The sequence below is a fragment of the Microtus oregoni genome, unplaced genomic scaffold, assembly GCF_018167655.1.
Source record: "Microtus oregoni isolate MIOR12 unplaced genomic scaffold, Mior012 000008F_ref0000371, whole genome shotgun sequence".
Taxonomy (NCBI): domain Eukaryota; kingdom Metazoa; phylum Chordata; class Mammalia; order Rodentia; family Cricetidae; genus Microtus; species Microtus oregoni.
In genome coordinates this window covers 36,993,001-37,008,573 of record NW_024543067.1, presented here as the reverse complement: position 1 = coordinate 37,008,573, position 15,573 = coordinate 36,993,001, and the positions used below count along the sequence as shown (strand labels likewise).

The window sequence follows — 15,573 nt, the reverse complement described above, 5'->3', positions numbered from 1 at the left end:
CTTCTGGAGAACTATTTGGGATATCATGAATTGGGAAATTCCCCAAATATACCATAAAGATTATGTCTCATTGTTTCTACTAGTATGTATTTCTACATATATAATTAGACATAGAAGTTTTTAGCAATTTTACGGAAGTTTATACCTTTTTAAGAAATGCATGTAATTAGCCAGTCATCACGATTTTGGCCAAGGAATTTTGTCATTCAGTTTGGAAAAAATAGAGGTCAGGAAATAAATGCATGGAAAAGAAACTGTAAAGCTCATAATGAACATAAAAATGTTTGTGTCTTCAGGTAGCTGATTCAGCCCTTCCTCAACAGTCAGGAAACCACAGTGAAGGTGACTTGTGTGACTCTAAGCCATGTGGAGAAGTGCTGGGTGAACAATTATGCCTTAACCCAGAGGTGAGCATGCAGAGCCAAGGATACAGTTCTGAGTGTAACTGGTATGGGAAAGACATTCTTTCTTTGCTCAAGGAAACCTCTACTGGACAGAACATTTCTGAGCTTAATCAGTGTGGAAAAATCTTCAGTCTGACGCCAAACATCATATACCCGAGCACTAGCACAAATGAGAAACCCTTTGAATGCACAGACTATGACACAGTCTTTTTTAATCAGCCATACTTTCAGGCAGATATGAGGCCTCAGAATGGAGGAGAACCATTTGACTGGAATAAATATGGGAATGGTTTTATTCATCCCACAAGCTTTGCTATGCATCTTCCAATTCTCAATGCAAGAACCCCCTACAAATTTGAGGAATGTGGAAAGGATTTTCAATATTTTGCATGCCTTAATAATCCCATGGGAATGTGCACTGGAGAAAAATTCTGTGACTGCAAGGAATGTTGGAAAGCCTTCACGGTTTCCTCACACCTAACTCAATATGTCTCAATTCATACTGAAGAAAAATCCAAAGTATGTAAGATATGTGGGAAGTCCTTTGCTAATTTTTCTCGACTTTCTGCACATGTAAAAACTCATAATGAAGAAAAGCCCTTTGTATGCAAGGAGTGTGGAAAGGCCTTTAAAAATATGTCATACCTTAATGATCATGTTAGAATTCACACTGGAATAAAATCATACAAATGTATGGAATGTGGGAAAGCCTTCCTTCGATGGTCAGGCCTCACTGAACACATAAGAGTTCACACTGGGGAAAAGCCTTACGAGTGTAAGGAATGTGGAAAAACCTTTTCTAGATCTACTCAGCTTACTGAACATATAAGAACACACACTGGAATCAAACCTTATGAATGTAAGGAGTGTGGGAAAGCCTTCACTCAGTACTCAGGCCTTGCCACACATGTACGAATTCATAGTGGAGAGAAGCCCTTTGAATGTAAGGAATGTGGGAAGGCCTTTACCAGGACCTCTGGCCTGATTCATCATGTGAGAACTCACACAGGAGAGAAGCCTTTTGAATGTGTTCATTGTGGGAAAACCTTCATAACTTCCTCCCATCGCACAAAACATTTGAAAATTCACAGTGGCGAAAAGCCCTTTGTATGTAATGTATGTGGGAAAGCATTTATATATTCCACATCCCTTAACATTCACATGCGAACCCATACTGGAGAGAAGCCCTATATATGTAAACAGTGTGGGAAAGCATTTGCTGTTTACTCACGTCTAAGGAAACATAGCAGAGTTCACACTGAAGAGAAGCCCTATCAATGTGAGGGTATGAGTGTTACTATTTAGCCCATCTGTTGCCACCTTTAAATATTGACAGTGACACCAAAGATCATCAAGTTAGTCTTAGCTGCTTTGTGTGGGTTATAATGGCTCACATTGGCCTTAGACATCATCCTAATTTTATGAAATAGGATTATTTAGGTGCCCCCTCAAACTTTTCTTCTTTTGGACAGTTTTGAGGATTGACCTAGAATATCACACATGCTAGGCAAGCACTCAATCACTGAGCTACATCCCTGGAACCTTTTCATGAATATCTGAATCTGAGCATTTGTGGGTCATAAATGAGGCCAGTATACAAGATGGCCTCATTCTGATGCTTGACTCTTAGTGATTATAACATTTCTAACTGCTATGAAATAATGAAACAGATTGGACCCTTTTGTGGGTTAGTGTCTTTTTAATGTGAAAATTCACAAGCCAAGGTAATATAGGACAAGTGTGGATTGTGGAAAGACACAATCCAGGCAACTACTTTGACCCCACTGATTCCAGTAAGCATCCCAAGAATTAGTCCTCATCCGTTCTTAGTAGCCAATCTATTTACAGATTTATTCCTGTGTTCCTTCATAAAATTCAGAAAGTACATTCTATCCTACCTTTTGGACCTGTTTCTGATTGAAGTGGCAGTAACTTTGTTCTCAGTGTGGTTGAGATTGATAATCTGAGGGCTTTATGGATGCTAGGTAAGTGCTCTGCTGCTAAGCTGCATCCCTCGCTGGCTCTTAACAGATTTCTCAGTTACTGTAATGTGGGTTAGCTGAGAGTTTAACAACTCCCTCTTAGCTTCAGTGGTCTCTCCTTTTACATTTTACTAAAAGTACTCAAGAGGAATCAGGTTGTTCCTTTTGAATTACAGCTGTCACATAAATTTCCAGTTTTATCACAATCTCTAGCTTCACACAAATTACAAGAATAACAGTTCTGCATTGCATATGTAATGTCTTTGTTACCATTACACATCACTGATTAGTTTTTCTTCATGTTCCTCCTTCCTAAGGGAGTCCTCACCAGAATAACCTGTACCTATCCCTCAAGTAGTTTTTAAGCTACTTGTATCTGTTTTAAGTATGTTTTACTGCAATGCCTCAGTATCATAAAACACCATAGCCAGCACTGGCAAAATGGCTCAGAAGGTAAATGTGCTTTACCTGGTTTAAATGAAATCAGGAACTGAGTTCGATCCCAGGACCCTGTCTTGTGAAAGGAGAGAGAGCTGCCGCAAGTTGTCCTCTGCTTGTACATGCATGCCACAGCTTTCACACACATCACACAGAACAGCAGAAATCAAGGTCTGCACATTCACTCTAAAAGAATGGTATGGGGTCCGCATGACGTTTTCGTGTATCTATGTATTACTGTATGTTCTCATTAGCTCACCACTTTCTGGATAAAATTTTAGGGCTGTGGATTTAGCTCAGTGGTAAAAGTCCTTGCCTAGCATATGCAAAGCTAGTTTTTATCTCCAGCCCTGGACAGATAATGTAAAGCAAATTATTTCCTCATACAAGAAGAGCATGGGAGCTAGTGAATGGTTCAGAGGGAAAAGCTCTTGCCATGCAAACTTGAGGACCAGAATTTGGATCCTGTAATTCCAATGCTTGGGAAACAAGATGGGAACGGAATCCTCATGTGATTTAGGTAACTAGGTTACTTGAATCCATGAGCTTCAGTGCAGCAAGAGACCCCGCTTCAATAAATAAAATGGGAAGTGATTGGGGACACCTGATAGTATCTTCTGGCTTTCACATGCCACATGCAAATGTGTAAACACACCAGCATGCACATACACACACATTAAAAATAATAGCATGCTTGACTCTGGTGCAGACTCGTCCTGGCATGCGATCACTTTGACATGACAAAGCCTGAGATGAGGCTTTTTTCCTCTTCTGATAAGATTGCAGCCTTGTTGGGTGAGGTTTCCACTTATTACCCTCGACTATCAAATGAAATTCTAAAGACCCTACCTGGACAATCATGTGCGGTGTATATTTAACCAGAATTTGAGAGGGTCAACAGTACATATAGATTCTTTTGATTTACCAGATAGGTAGTCATATCTGTAGATAATAATGGTATTTTTTTTCTATTTTAGTTGTTTTTTTTTTTTTTTTACAGAAATGAGTATGATGTCCAGGACACTAGTGAAAGTAGTAAAAGCATATTTTTCTGTAGAATTATAATGATATATGCTCTCCATTATACTGATTTGCTTATTAGATAGAAGGGTTTTTTTAATATCTGAATTTTGCATAATGATTTTATAGTATTTCTTTATTTGTGAAGTAAAATTCCTCTTGGATTCATGAATTGCTTTTCCTATGTCCTCTGTGATGACCATACTCATTTGCTGGTAAGAGTAAAGTACCTAGGATTTCCTTGGTTCATAATGCCTAATAAATACTGGAATGAGTAAAAGGACTCTAAAATAAAGGCAGTCATTTATTAATAGTGATGATATATTAGTTGTTTTATATTAACCTTAAATTCCTAGATGTATCCAACTTGGACATAAGGATCATTTTTGTTTTGTATGATTGCTGGGGACTCAAACAAACCCAGGACTAGCAAGCACTCTGCCACTGAGCTACAATTTAAGCCATTTATTCACATAAAGATTATCATAGCTATCCTTGAGTAACATTGCATATAAGTCCTCCTTGTGCAAGAAGAAATGGAGTATGGAACAGGTAGAGTGCCTGTTTAGCAGTGTTCAAGACCCTCAGTCCTCAGCACCACTAAAACAAACTTTACAGCTAAAAACCTGTAGATTAGAACAGTGTCATATACTACAGTGAAGTGTATTCCTCACTTTTCTAAATCCCCAATTTGTTGAGTTCTCCTGAGCTAGAATAATTGATACTTTTGGGTACCTGTATTCTGTCTTCTTAAATTCTTCGGAATCTTTTATGTTTATAGGACACCTAATATTTACACTATAATTTAAAATCTTCTTGAGTATATTTTTCTTAGGTGTGCTTTCATTTTGACATATGAAACAAAAATTTATTTTTTCTTGTATTCCTAATATTTCCTGGTTGTATAACTAACTTTACTTTGAGTCTATCTTCATTCTGCAGTGATTTCTTTGTATTTACATTGAGTTAACCTTGAAAGTATCCAGTATTCTTTTGGCCTGTATCTGTCTCAAGCAGAGTGTGTTGACACACTCTGTAATCTTAGGGATTGGAAGCCAAGGCAGGAGGATCACAGATTTAAGGGTAGTTTGAGCCTAGGCTACTTTGTGAAACACTGTTTTAAAAATACAAAAGCCCTGATTAAAACAGAAAAAACAAAACCAAATGCAACCAGAGGTGGAGTTGGGGGCCTGATAAATAATTTGGGAGGGCAAAATTGTCTTGAAATATTTAAACTTTCTGATATAGTTTTTATTCCATTGACTCTGGTAGGTATTTACATGGCTATATATAAGCTTTCTTTTTGTATCCTTAGTTACAAAAATTTTGGGGGGGGGGTGCTAAGATTCAAACTTAGGGCTTTGCACATGCTAACCACTGACTTATATCCCAGTTGTAGATGTCTTTTATACATACTTTAGTTGAAGTTTAAAACTCTGAATACTTGAAAAATCCAGATTAACAATTCTTTTTAGACCATTATGTATAATGCAATTAGTAACAAATTGGAATTTTAGCAACTTGTTTTTCTTCTGTATTTGTTGCATGTACCTTCTCTTTGTAATGATGTTTTCATTGAAATTTTACCCAGTGCTTGAAATTTATGTACTCCATTTGCTTTTAGTTGCTATTCTAAAACATTAAATTCAGTTTTAAAATAAAATCTGTTAATATTGTTTCTTTCTGAGTTTGCATACAGCCAGCATCACAGCCATAGAGACCTACACTGCCATAGAAGAAAGTCAAAGTAACAGAATTGATGTTATAGAGGATTTATTAGTAATAGATTTGCAAAAAGAGAACTTAGCTAAGGAAGTGCTGCTGCCCCCCTCCCTGAAATACCCCAAGTATGTTACTCAAGCCTGCTAGATAAATGCAAATTCGCAATGCTTGTATGTAAATGTTTGTTCACCAGGACTGTCTGAGTCAGCCCTTAGTCCATCTCCAAAAAACATACCTTTAACAGGCAGGTGCAGGGGGCAGCACAGGGTCACAACAGATAACAGCTATAAGTTCTGTTCTTGAGAAAAGCATAATTCTGCCAGAAGGACAGGACCCTAGGTCACATCATCTGAAAAGTACAATACTGGCATGCTTCAATAATTTTGGCAATATTTTTGCTGTGTGAGTCTTCCCACCTCCTTAGGTAGCCAGACTTGCAGTCTCCGGTCTCTATTTAAATGTGAAATGAAATCTGGGGCTGGGACCTAAAAGATTTAAGGATGACAGTGTATAAAATACCCTAAGGTGTACATAAATTAGTGAAATTGTCTACTTGATGCCAGCTCTTACTTGGGTGATAGCCCTATTTGGCAGTGTGATTTAGTAAAGAGCTTTTACTTCAGTTTTAAGTATGCAGTGGTTTCTTGTGGGGAAATCATATTGGCATATTGTTTCTATGGCAACACAAGCCCCTGACTGAACAAATCCATGGTGGGGACTGGGGGGGGGCACACAAAATGGGTCTCTTAACAAAAGGCCCATTACATCCTGTGAGAGATCACAACCATAAATCCTTTGAAGTTCATCAGAAGGTGGAATAATCTTTCTTTTCATGACTCACTTAAACCAATAGAAGTCAATAAAGTTCAGTTCTAAAGGTTCCTCGGTAGACTTCTGACTTTGCAGTTCTCTACTGAACTGGCTCTTCATGTCTCAAGGGAGCATCAGTATTCCACAGTGTAGAATCGTTTGGATGACGGTATTCACTGAGATGACAAGGTTTGAGTTCATTTTAGGCACCCAGGGCATTTATCAGAACCGGTAATTAAGAAAACAGTTGCTGGGAAAGATACAGACAGGGTTAGGAGAATGCTAAAACCCCAGTAGGTTTCCCACTCAAAAACCTCTAGCATCTCAAATTCCTCCCAGCATTAGGGAGGCAGAGGCAGGCGGATCTCTGAGTTCGAGGCCGGCCTGGTCTACAAAGGGAGTTCCAGGACAGGCTCCAAAGCTACAGAGAAACCCTGTCTCGAAAAACCAAAAACAAAACAAACAAACAAACAAAAAAATCAAATTCCTCCCAGGTGTTCCCGAGCCTGGTGGAATGGGGTGACGCAGGGTCGATCTGTAGGTTGCAACCTACCAAAAGAAATTTCAACACATTGAGAGGTGCAGATAATGGCAGAAGCGACACTGTCTTCTGTTCCTACTCAAATGAGCTCTGGAAAGCAAGGGTTTTAATGCGAGGGAAGCAGGCAGAAAGTTTCTGATGAGCTTTCTTTGGGCGGGGTCTGCACAGGAAAGCCTATGTTGGAAGCGCTTACATTACAGGGCCAGGGGGCCACCAATGACTTCCGCTCCGGTCCACAGCCTAGGTTCTAATTCTGTATTGTCCACGAGGCCACCACTGGCCTCCAGTTCCCGCTGTGAAGCCACTACAGCACCTCCGCCCTAGCTGCAAAGAAACCAGAAATCGTAAAACAAAGTAGGATCCGAGCTCAGCCTTTGCATCAAATGATGCGCGAGCGGAAGTGATGTAATACCGCGACCGTCTCTTCCGGTGGCTCTCTGTCCTGAGTAGTTCCCTGGAGAGTTGTGGCCTTTGTGAGTTCCGCAGGACAGGGACTCCCTGCAGGTTGATGGGGGAGGACAAAGGCCAGGGTGCTGAGCTCTGCTCTACGCGCCTAGGCGCCTCCGGACGTGGCCAAGTCTGAGGCCTCTCAGGCTGTCGGTCCCCGGGGTGGGAAAGACCGCAGAGGGCGCGTCCTGGCTGTGTCCGCAGCGCCCGCTCTTCAAAAGCCGCCAGAGCAACTTTTATGGGAAAAAAAAGCTGGTTGTTTTGTTTTTGTTTGTTTTCTCAGAAGGGAACGAATTTTCGCTGGAGTAGTTGGAGTGACCAGCGTCATAAACGTTGTGATTTCAGCGCCTTTGGTGAGCACTTAGTGAAAGACGCCTTTTGGAAAAGGCCGTATTCCTTAAAAAAAAAAAAAATTAGAAACGAATGTCTCGGGTGAGAACTTGACTCCTATTGTTGGTCTCTCTCTCTCTCTCTCTCTCTGTCTCTCTCTGTCTCTCTCTCTCGTGTGTGTGTGTGTGTGTGTGTGTGTGTGTGTGTTTTATTTTGCTCATTAGCTTCAGATAGAAAGACATACTTTTTAGTTATTTAGAATGAGTTTAAACGTTGATAGACCTCAAGTCCACTTAAGAAAACCCAGCCCGGTGTCTGCGCATGTCTTAAGTCTAAGGATGCAAGAGGGGTTCTAAGAATTCCAGGCTACCCTGTTGTATATAGAGAGTTTCAGTCCAACCTGTGCTACATAGTGAAACATAGTTTTAAAAAACAAGCAAAAGCCGGGCGGTGGTGGCGCACGCCTTTAATCCCAGCACTCGGGAGGCAGAGGCAGGCGGATCTCTGTGAGTTCGAGACCAGCCTGGTCTACAAGAGCTAGTTCCAGGACAGGCTCCAAAACCACAGAGAAACCCTGTCTCGAAAAACCAAAAAAAAAAAAAAAAAAAAAAACAAGCAAAAATCCAACAAGCAATAATAGTGAGCTATTCTGTTCATCTAAAGTTCTAGAACTGTGTTTGTTTCTCCATCCCTTTTACACCTTTGCGCTGGTGATCAGATCCAGGGCCTTGTGCATGCTACACAATTTTTTTCTTGGTTCTTAGGCCTGTTCAGCCCCAAACTGCTTAAAAATGTGGACCTTACAGAAGAAGTGTGGAAAAGCTTTATGAAAAGTTGCAGAATTAACTGTTAAGATTGATAAATTAGTGTTTTATTTCTTACAACACGTCTCCCCCCCATTTCTCTTTTAAAGAAAAATCTTAAATGTACTCGCATGTTTGATGATCCAGATATGTTGTGGTGCATCCACCTCTTTGCAGAAGTTTGTTTGCACGTTCTTCTAATAGATAAAGATATTGTATGATGATTTGTTTGCTAAGACGTAAACTGAAAATAAAGGGGGATGTGGCAGGGTTGTGGTGGCACACACCTTTAATCCCAGCTCTTGGGAGGCAGAGGATCTCTGTGAGTTCCAGAACAGCTAGGGCTACCCAGAGAAACCCTGTCTTGAAAAACAAAACAAAATTACTAGATTTGGATCAAGAAAAGCTAAAGAACAGTTGGGTATGCAGCTCAGTTGATAGAGTTTTGCTCATTATGTACAAATCCCTAGGTTGACTCTCTAATACCACATAAACTGTGTGTAGTAGCCCACTCTCCTGTAACTCCACACTTAATCTGTAGAAGCATGAGGATTAGGAGTTCACGGTCATCCTTGGTCATATTGTAAGTTGTAAGCCAACCCGAATCACATAAGATCTTGTCTCTAAAAAAGAAAAGAAGAAAGTTAAAAACCGGTTGGGAATATAGCTCAGTGGTAGAACACTTGCCTAGCATGTGTAGCCTTAGGCTCAGTTTCCAGCACCGCAAAAAATAACCGAAAATCAGCAATGGTGCCATGTGATATCTGATCTATAAACATTCGAAATTTTCCACATTGTTTAAACAACAACGAGAAGAAGCTTCTGGGTGTTTGGAGGTGTATGATCTCTTCATGATTTCTATGTTGTGCTAGACTTGGTGGCAGACACCTGTAGTCCCAACAATTGAAAGGTAGAGGCAAGAAAGAGTGTCACTGCAAGTTTGAGGTCCCGCTGAGCTACATACCAAGACCTTGTGTCAAAAAATAAAACCTAAAAAAAACCTAAAAAAAAAAATAAAACCAAAAGATGTCTATATTATACTTGTTTATAAGCCATAACGATTTCCAAGTAATTGGCTGTCTGCAGCAGCAGGCAAGCTGCCGTGCATGGTGAGCAGCTAGACACAGCATTCTGCTTTTCTCTTTGAGGCATGGAGTTCAGGCTAAGTCTTAAGCTCATTATTGGCTTTGGTTGGCTTTGAATTTATACTCCTACCACTCACCATCTCCCAGGCGCTGGGTTAATAGTCACATCTTGCTTCCGGTAAGTTCGGGTACTACAGCTTTCCATTGCCAACTCCAAGATTTCAAAAGATATGCGGAAGATAATTTGTAGATGCTCCATACTTGGATTGTATTTTATTAGGGAGCCATCCATTTCTTGTGGTCCTAACTTTGGTGCTTGCTACAGACACTGACCATCACAGCACTTGGCTTGTTGGCAGTGCTGGCAGTTGGAGCCAGGAACTTGGGTTTGCTAGGCAAGCACTCTGCACCAAGCCACAGCCCCAACACTTGGTTTTACAGATGTTTTTCCTTATAGTTTAACAAGAGGAATGTCTTGTGCCCCAGCTCTCACCCCACTTAATTTTTTTAACATCCATTAGTTAAGTGCAGTAAATACATGTCCCTGCCCTTTTTCTTTTAATTTTAGAAACGTATTGTTTTATTAGTATGTGTGCATGCTAATACCTCAGTGATGGTGACATGGTTGTGGTCAGAGGACAACTTTGTGGAGTTGATTCTTTCCTCTTATGTGGGTTCTGGTGACTCAGTTCAGGTAGACAGGCATATGCTGCAAGTGCCTTTAGCCAGTTTGCCAGCCTTCTTATTCCCCCTTTCCTGTTTTTATGGAGGTGTATTGTCACTCAGGTCAGAAGACATGTACATTTTATTTTGACATACATTAATTTTTCCCCCTTTTCCCAGGTCTTTTACCTATATAGCAGTTTCTGAATCAATCAGTCTTAAACTTCATTTAAAACTTCTGGGAAAATAAGAAACAGAATTTTAGTTTAAGTACAAGACATTTGTTTTGACAAGGGAAGCCCCTTGGCCATTTCAAGTGAATAAGAGCACTTGGCTGTACTCTGAGAAGCTGTGTTTGCCCTGGTGGCCTGTACTTCCAGTGCTTGGGGACCTGAGGCAAACAAACAAAACCATGGAGTGTTATAGATCTGCACTACAAGGACCAGGGAAACTGAGGCAGGAAGTCACAAGTTGGAGGCATTACATAGTGAGAGTCTATGTTGAATCTCTATTGTTTCCGGTGTCATTGAACGTTTGCTTTGCAGTCTTGTTCTGGTGAATCATTCTTTCTCTGCCCCTTCCCTCCAGTTCCCTCCTATCTCCTTTCCCAAGCAGCATTTTTGCTGGCTAGGAACTCAACTGAGTAAAATAAAGGGGTTTTTAAACATCAAGTTTTAGCTGTTGTTGTTTTTTTTTTTTTAATTTTTCTTATTTGATCTTGCTGTGTTGTGTACGCCAGCCTTATCCTCCTTCCTCCCGCCTCAGGCTCCTGAGTATTGTAAGTACAGGTATGTCCACCTTGAGTTAATGATTTCAAAGTGAGTCCCATTCAAGAGCTTAAATAACAATGTAATTTAGTAGATTATGTGACTACATCAGGCTTTACATTTTCATTTCCGGTTGTTGAGATAGATTCCTGCTGTGTAGCCCTAGATGGCCCTGAGCTCACTATGTAATCCATGTTTCCTCTTGTTCCTGCCTCATGACTAGAGATTTATATAATCCTATATGTCTGTGTTTTAATGTGAACAATATAAAGTGAATATGTGATAAATTTTATCATGTGTAAGTAAAGTAATAAAACAGTTTCTATATTGTGATCTACTTTAAAATTCAAAATTTATATAATTTATTTCCATACGTCAGAGAGATACATAGATAGTACCTTGTAGTGGATTACTGCAGCCTCAGTTATGGTTCTATAATCAAAGCCCCCATATACACTATTAAATATTGCTCTAATTTTATCCAGTCAACAACTTGTAAACATTTTTTACTTATATATTGGCTGATGTTTTCCTTTTAGTGACTATTTCTTTTTATTTAATTTATTTTTGTTTGTGACATGGGTGTGTGGATGGAGGTCAAAGGACAGCTTTGTAAGGTTGGTTCTCTCCCTGTCCTTCCTCTTGATGTGGGTTCTGGGGATGGCGTGGCAAGCTCTGTACTCACTGAACCATCCCACCAGCCCCTCTGTCTATTTCAAGAGCTTGTTAGTGCTAGTGTGCCTCACTCTTCCAGTGTGAACACAGTATACCTTCACGGACGCCTTTGAGGCACCGCAGCAACTTTGTCGTCACACATAGGTAGTCTATTCAGACACCATCTTAACTGCATACACTTTCCTAGGTCAGGTATGACATTGGTAGTATCTTTCAGGATTTCATTTGGCACGCTTGGCTTTTGCATTTATTTTATTTGTGTGTGTGTGTGTGTGTGTGTATGTGTGTGTAGGGGTGCTTGTGTGTGTGTGTGTATGTGTGTGTAGGGGTGCTTGTGTGTGTGTGTGTGTGTGTGTGTGTGTGTGTGTGTAGGGGTGCTTGTGCTCATATAGAAGTGCCACAGCATTTATGGACATTGACTGTTACAAACCTCTGGTTTACTGGCCCTGGCACACTGTTAGTTACACACACACTGGCCCTGGCACACTGTTACACACACACTGGCCCTGGAACACTGTTACACACACACTGGCCCTGGCACACTGTTAGTTACACACACACTGGCCCTGGCACACTGTTACATACACACTGGCCCTGGCACACTGTTAGTTACACACACACTGGCCCTGGCACACTGTTAGTTACACACACACTGGCCCTGGCACACTGTTAGTTACACACACTGGCCCTGGCACACTGTTACACACACACTGGCCCTGGCACACTGTTACACACACACTGGCCCTGGCACACTGTTAGTTACACACACTGGCCCTGGCACACTGTTAGTTACACACACTGGCCCTGGCACACTGTTACACACACACTGGCCTTGGCACACTGTTAGTTACACACACACTGGCCCTGGCACACTGTTACACACACAGTGGCCCTGGCACACTGTTACACACACACTGGCCTTGGCACACTGTTAGTTACACACACACTGGCCTTGGCACACTGTTAGTTACACACACACTGGCCCTGGCACACTGTTACGCACACACTGGCCCTGGCACACTGTTACACACACACTGGCCCTGGCACACTGTTACACACACACTGGCCCTGGCACACTGTTACACACACACTGGCCCTGGCACACTGTTACACACACACTGGCCTTGGCACACTGTTAGTTACACACACACTGGCCCTGGCACACTGTTAGTTACACACACACTGGCCTTGGCACACTGTTAGTTACACACACACTGGCCCTGGCACACTGTTACGCACACACTGGCCCTGGCACACTGTTACACACACACTGGCCCTGGCACACTGTTACACACACACTGGCCCTGGCACACTGTTACACACACACTGGCCCTGGCACACTGTTACACACACACTGGCCCTGGCACACTGTTAGTTACACACACTGGCCCTGGCACACTGTTAGTTACACACACACTGGCCCTGGCACACTGTTAGTTACACACACACTGGCCTTGGCACACTGTTAGTTACACACACACTGGCCCTGGCACACTGTTACACACACACTGGCCTTGGCACACTGTTAGTTACACACACTGGCCCTGGCACACTGTTAGTTACACACACTGGCCCTGGCACACTGTTACACACACACTGGCCCTGGCACACTGTTAGTTACACACACACTGGCCCTGGCACAGTGTTAGTTACACACACACTGGCCCTGGCACACTGTTAGTTACACACACACTGGCCCTGGCACACTGTTACACACACTGGCCCTGGCACACTGTTACACACACACTGGCCTTGGCACACTGTTAGTTACACACACTGGCCCTGGCACACTGTTAGTTACACACACTGGCCCTGGCACACTGTTACACACACACTGGCCCTGGCACACTGTTACACACACACTGGCCTTGGCACACTGTTAGTTACACACACACTGGCCTTGGCACACTGTTAGTTACACACACACTGGCCCTGGCACACTGTTACGTACACACTGGCCCTGGCACACTGTTACACACACACTGGCCCTGGCACACTGTTACACACACACTGGCCCTGGCACACTGTTACACACACACTGGCCCTGGCACACTGTTAGTTACACACACTGGCCCTGGCACACTGTTAGTTACACACACACTGGCCCTGGCACACTGTTAGTTACACACACACTGGCCCTGGCACACTGTTACACACACACTGGCCTTGGCACACTGTTAGTTACACACACTGGCCCTGGAACACTGTTAGTTACACTCACACTGGCCCTGGCACACTGTTAGTTACACACACTGGCCCTGGCACACTGTTAGTTACACACACACTGGCCCTGGCACACTGTTAGTTACACACACTGGCCCTGGCACACTGTTAGTTACACACACACTGGCCCTGCCACACTGTTACACACACACTGGCCCGGGCACACTGTTACACACACACTGGCCCTGGCACACTGTTAGTTACACACACTGGCCCTGGCACACTGTTAGTTACACACACTGGCCCTGGCACACTGTTACACACACACTGGCCTTGGCACACTGTTAGTTACACACACACTGGCCCTGGCACACTGTTACACACACAGTGGCCCTGGCACACTGTTACACACACACTGGCCTTGGCACACTGTTAGTTACACACACACTGGCCTTGGCACACTGTTAGTTACACACACACTGGCCCTGGCACACTGTTACGCACACACTGGCCCTGGCACACTGTTACACACACACTGGCCCTGGCACACTGTTACACACACACTGGCCCTGGCACACTGTTACACACACACTGGCCCTGGCACACTGTTACACACACACTGGCCTTGGCACACTGTTAGTTACACACACACTGGCCCTGGCACACTGTTAGTTACACACACACTGGCCTTGGCACACTGTTAGTTACACACACACTGGCCTTGGCACACTGTTAGTTACACACACACTGGCCCTGGCACACTGTTACGCACACACTGGCCCTGGCACACTGTTACACACACACTGGCCCTGGCACACTGTTACACACACACTGGCCCTGGCACACTGTTAGTTACACACACACTGGCCCTGGCACATTGTTAGTTACACACACACTGGCCCTGGCACACTGTTACACACACACTGGCCTTGGCACACTGTTAGTTACACACACGTACAGTGCAGTGTCTTTTACTCACTCCTCCTTTCCTCTTATTTTTAATTACAGTTATTGGAGGGGTGTTGATCAGGGGGCGGCTTGTGAGAGTTGGTTCTCTCCTTCACCTGTGGGACCTGTGAGGATTGATGGTGGGCACCTTTTTCTACTGATCCACCTTGCTGGCCAGGCTGTGTTAGTTCTGGTGGGAATACATCCTTTATTTTAAAATTTTATTGACAAATTGAAACTAACAGCGAATCCTGTTAGTGCCCCCAATACTTCTTCACTGTAGAGGTTTTATCAGTATTTCTCCTGCCTTGTGGATTATCTGTCCCAAATAACCTTTTGTTTCCTTACTCTTCTCATAGAAGAAACTGCCTTTCTCAGCTTTAGGCCATACATTAAGACAACAAATGACATACCTACCAGGCTGTCTAAGAACAGGTTATCACAAATGCTGAGTCTTTGATTTCCATACCCAGCTGTCCAGGTTGTGGATATTAAGGCTCCATCTGGTGTTGAATCAATCTGGGCGCTCTTGTAAATTATAGCTGTGGGAACAATGGCTCCCAGTACCCAGGTGGAGGTCTCTCAGATTCCAAGGCTTTACAAGGAGCAGCTGGGGTTTGATGTGTGCATATCAATGAGAGTTTGTGTGCTTAAGGAGAATACTGCTGCACTATGATGTCGTGCAGCTCAGTATGATCCTGCTGCTTAATAAGGCCAAGTGCAGGAACTAGCACCCCTGTTCAAACTGTAGAGTGCATTGTTGGCCTTCACATTA

The 15,573-nt window shown here is 42.8% G+C and overlaps 2 protein-coding genes across 5 annotated transcripts in view; both read left to right on the top strand.

Annotated features, from left to right (window-relative positions):
- The window catches only part of LOC121451480 (zinc finger protein OZF-like), a 31,166-nt gene extending 25,665 nt beyond the window's left edge, over positions 1-5,501 (top strand). For all 3 annotated transcript variants that reach the window (XM_041657001.1, XM_041656999.1, XM_041657000.1), the window contains one exon: positions 297-5,501. In XM_041657001.1, coding sequence (XP_041512935.1) covers positions 297-1,709 — 1,413 coding nt within the window. In that variant the 3' untranslated portion in view covers positions 1,710-5,501. The remainder of the gene's footprint in view (positions 1-296) is intronic.
- Positions 5,502-7,374: 1,873 nt separating this feature from the next.
- Positions 7,375-15,573, top strand: part of LOC121451481 (zinc finger protein 426-like) — a 28,988-nt gene continuing 20,789 nt past the window's right edge. The window contains exons 1-2 of one of the 2 annotated variants that reach the window (XM_041657002.1): positions 7,375-7,390; positions 7,648-7,717. The gene's annotated coding sequence lies outside the window, so the exon portion shown is untranslated. The other variant, XM_041657003.1, reaches the window with a different exon arrangement.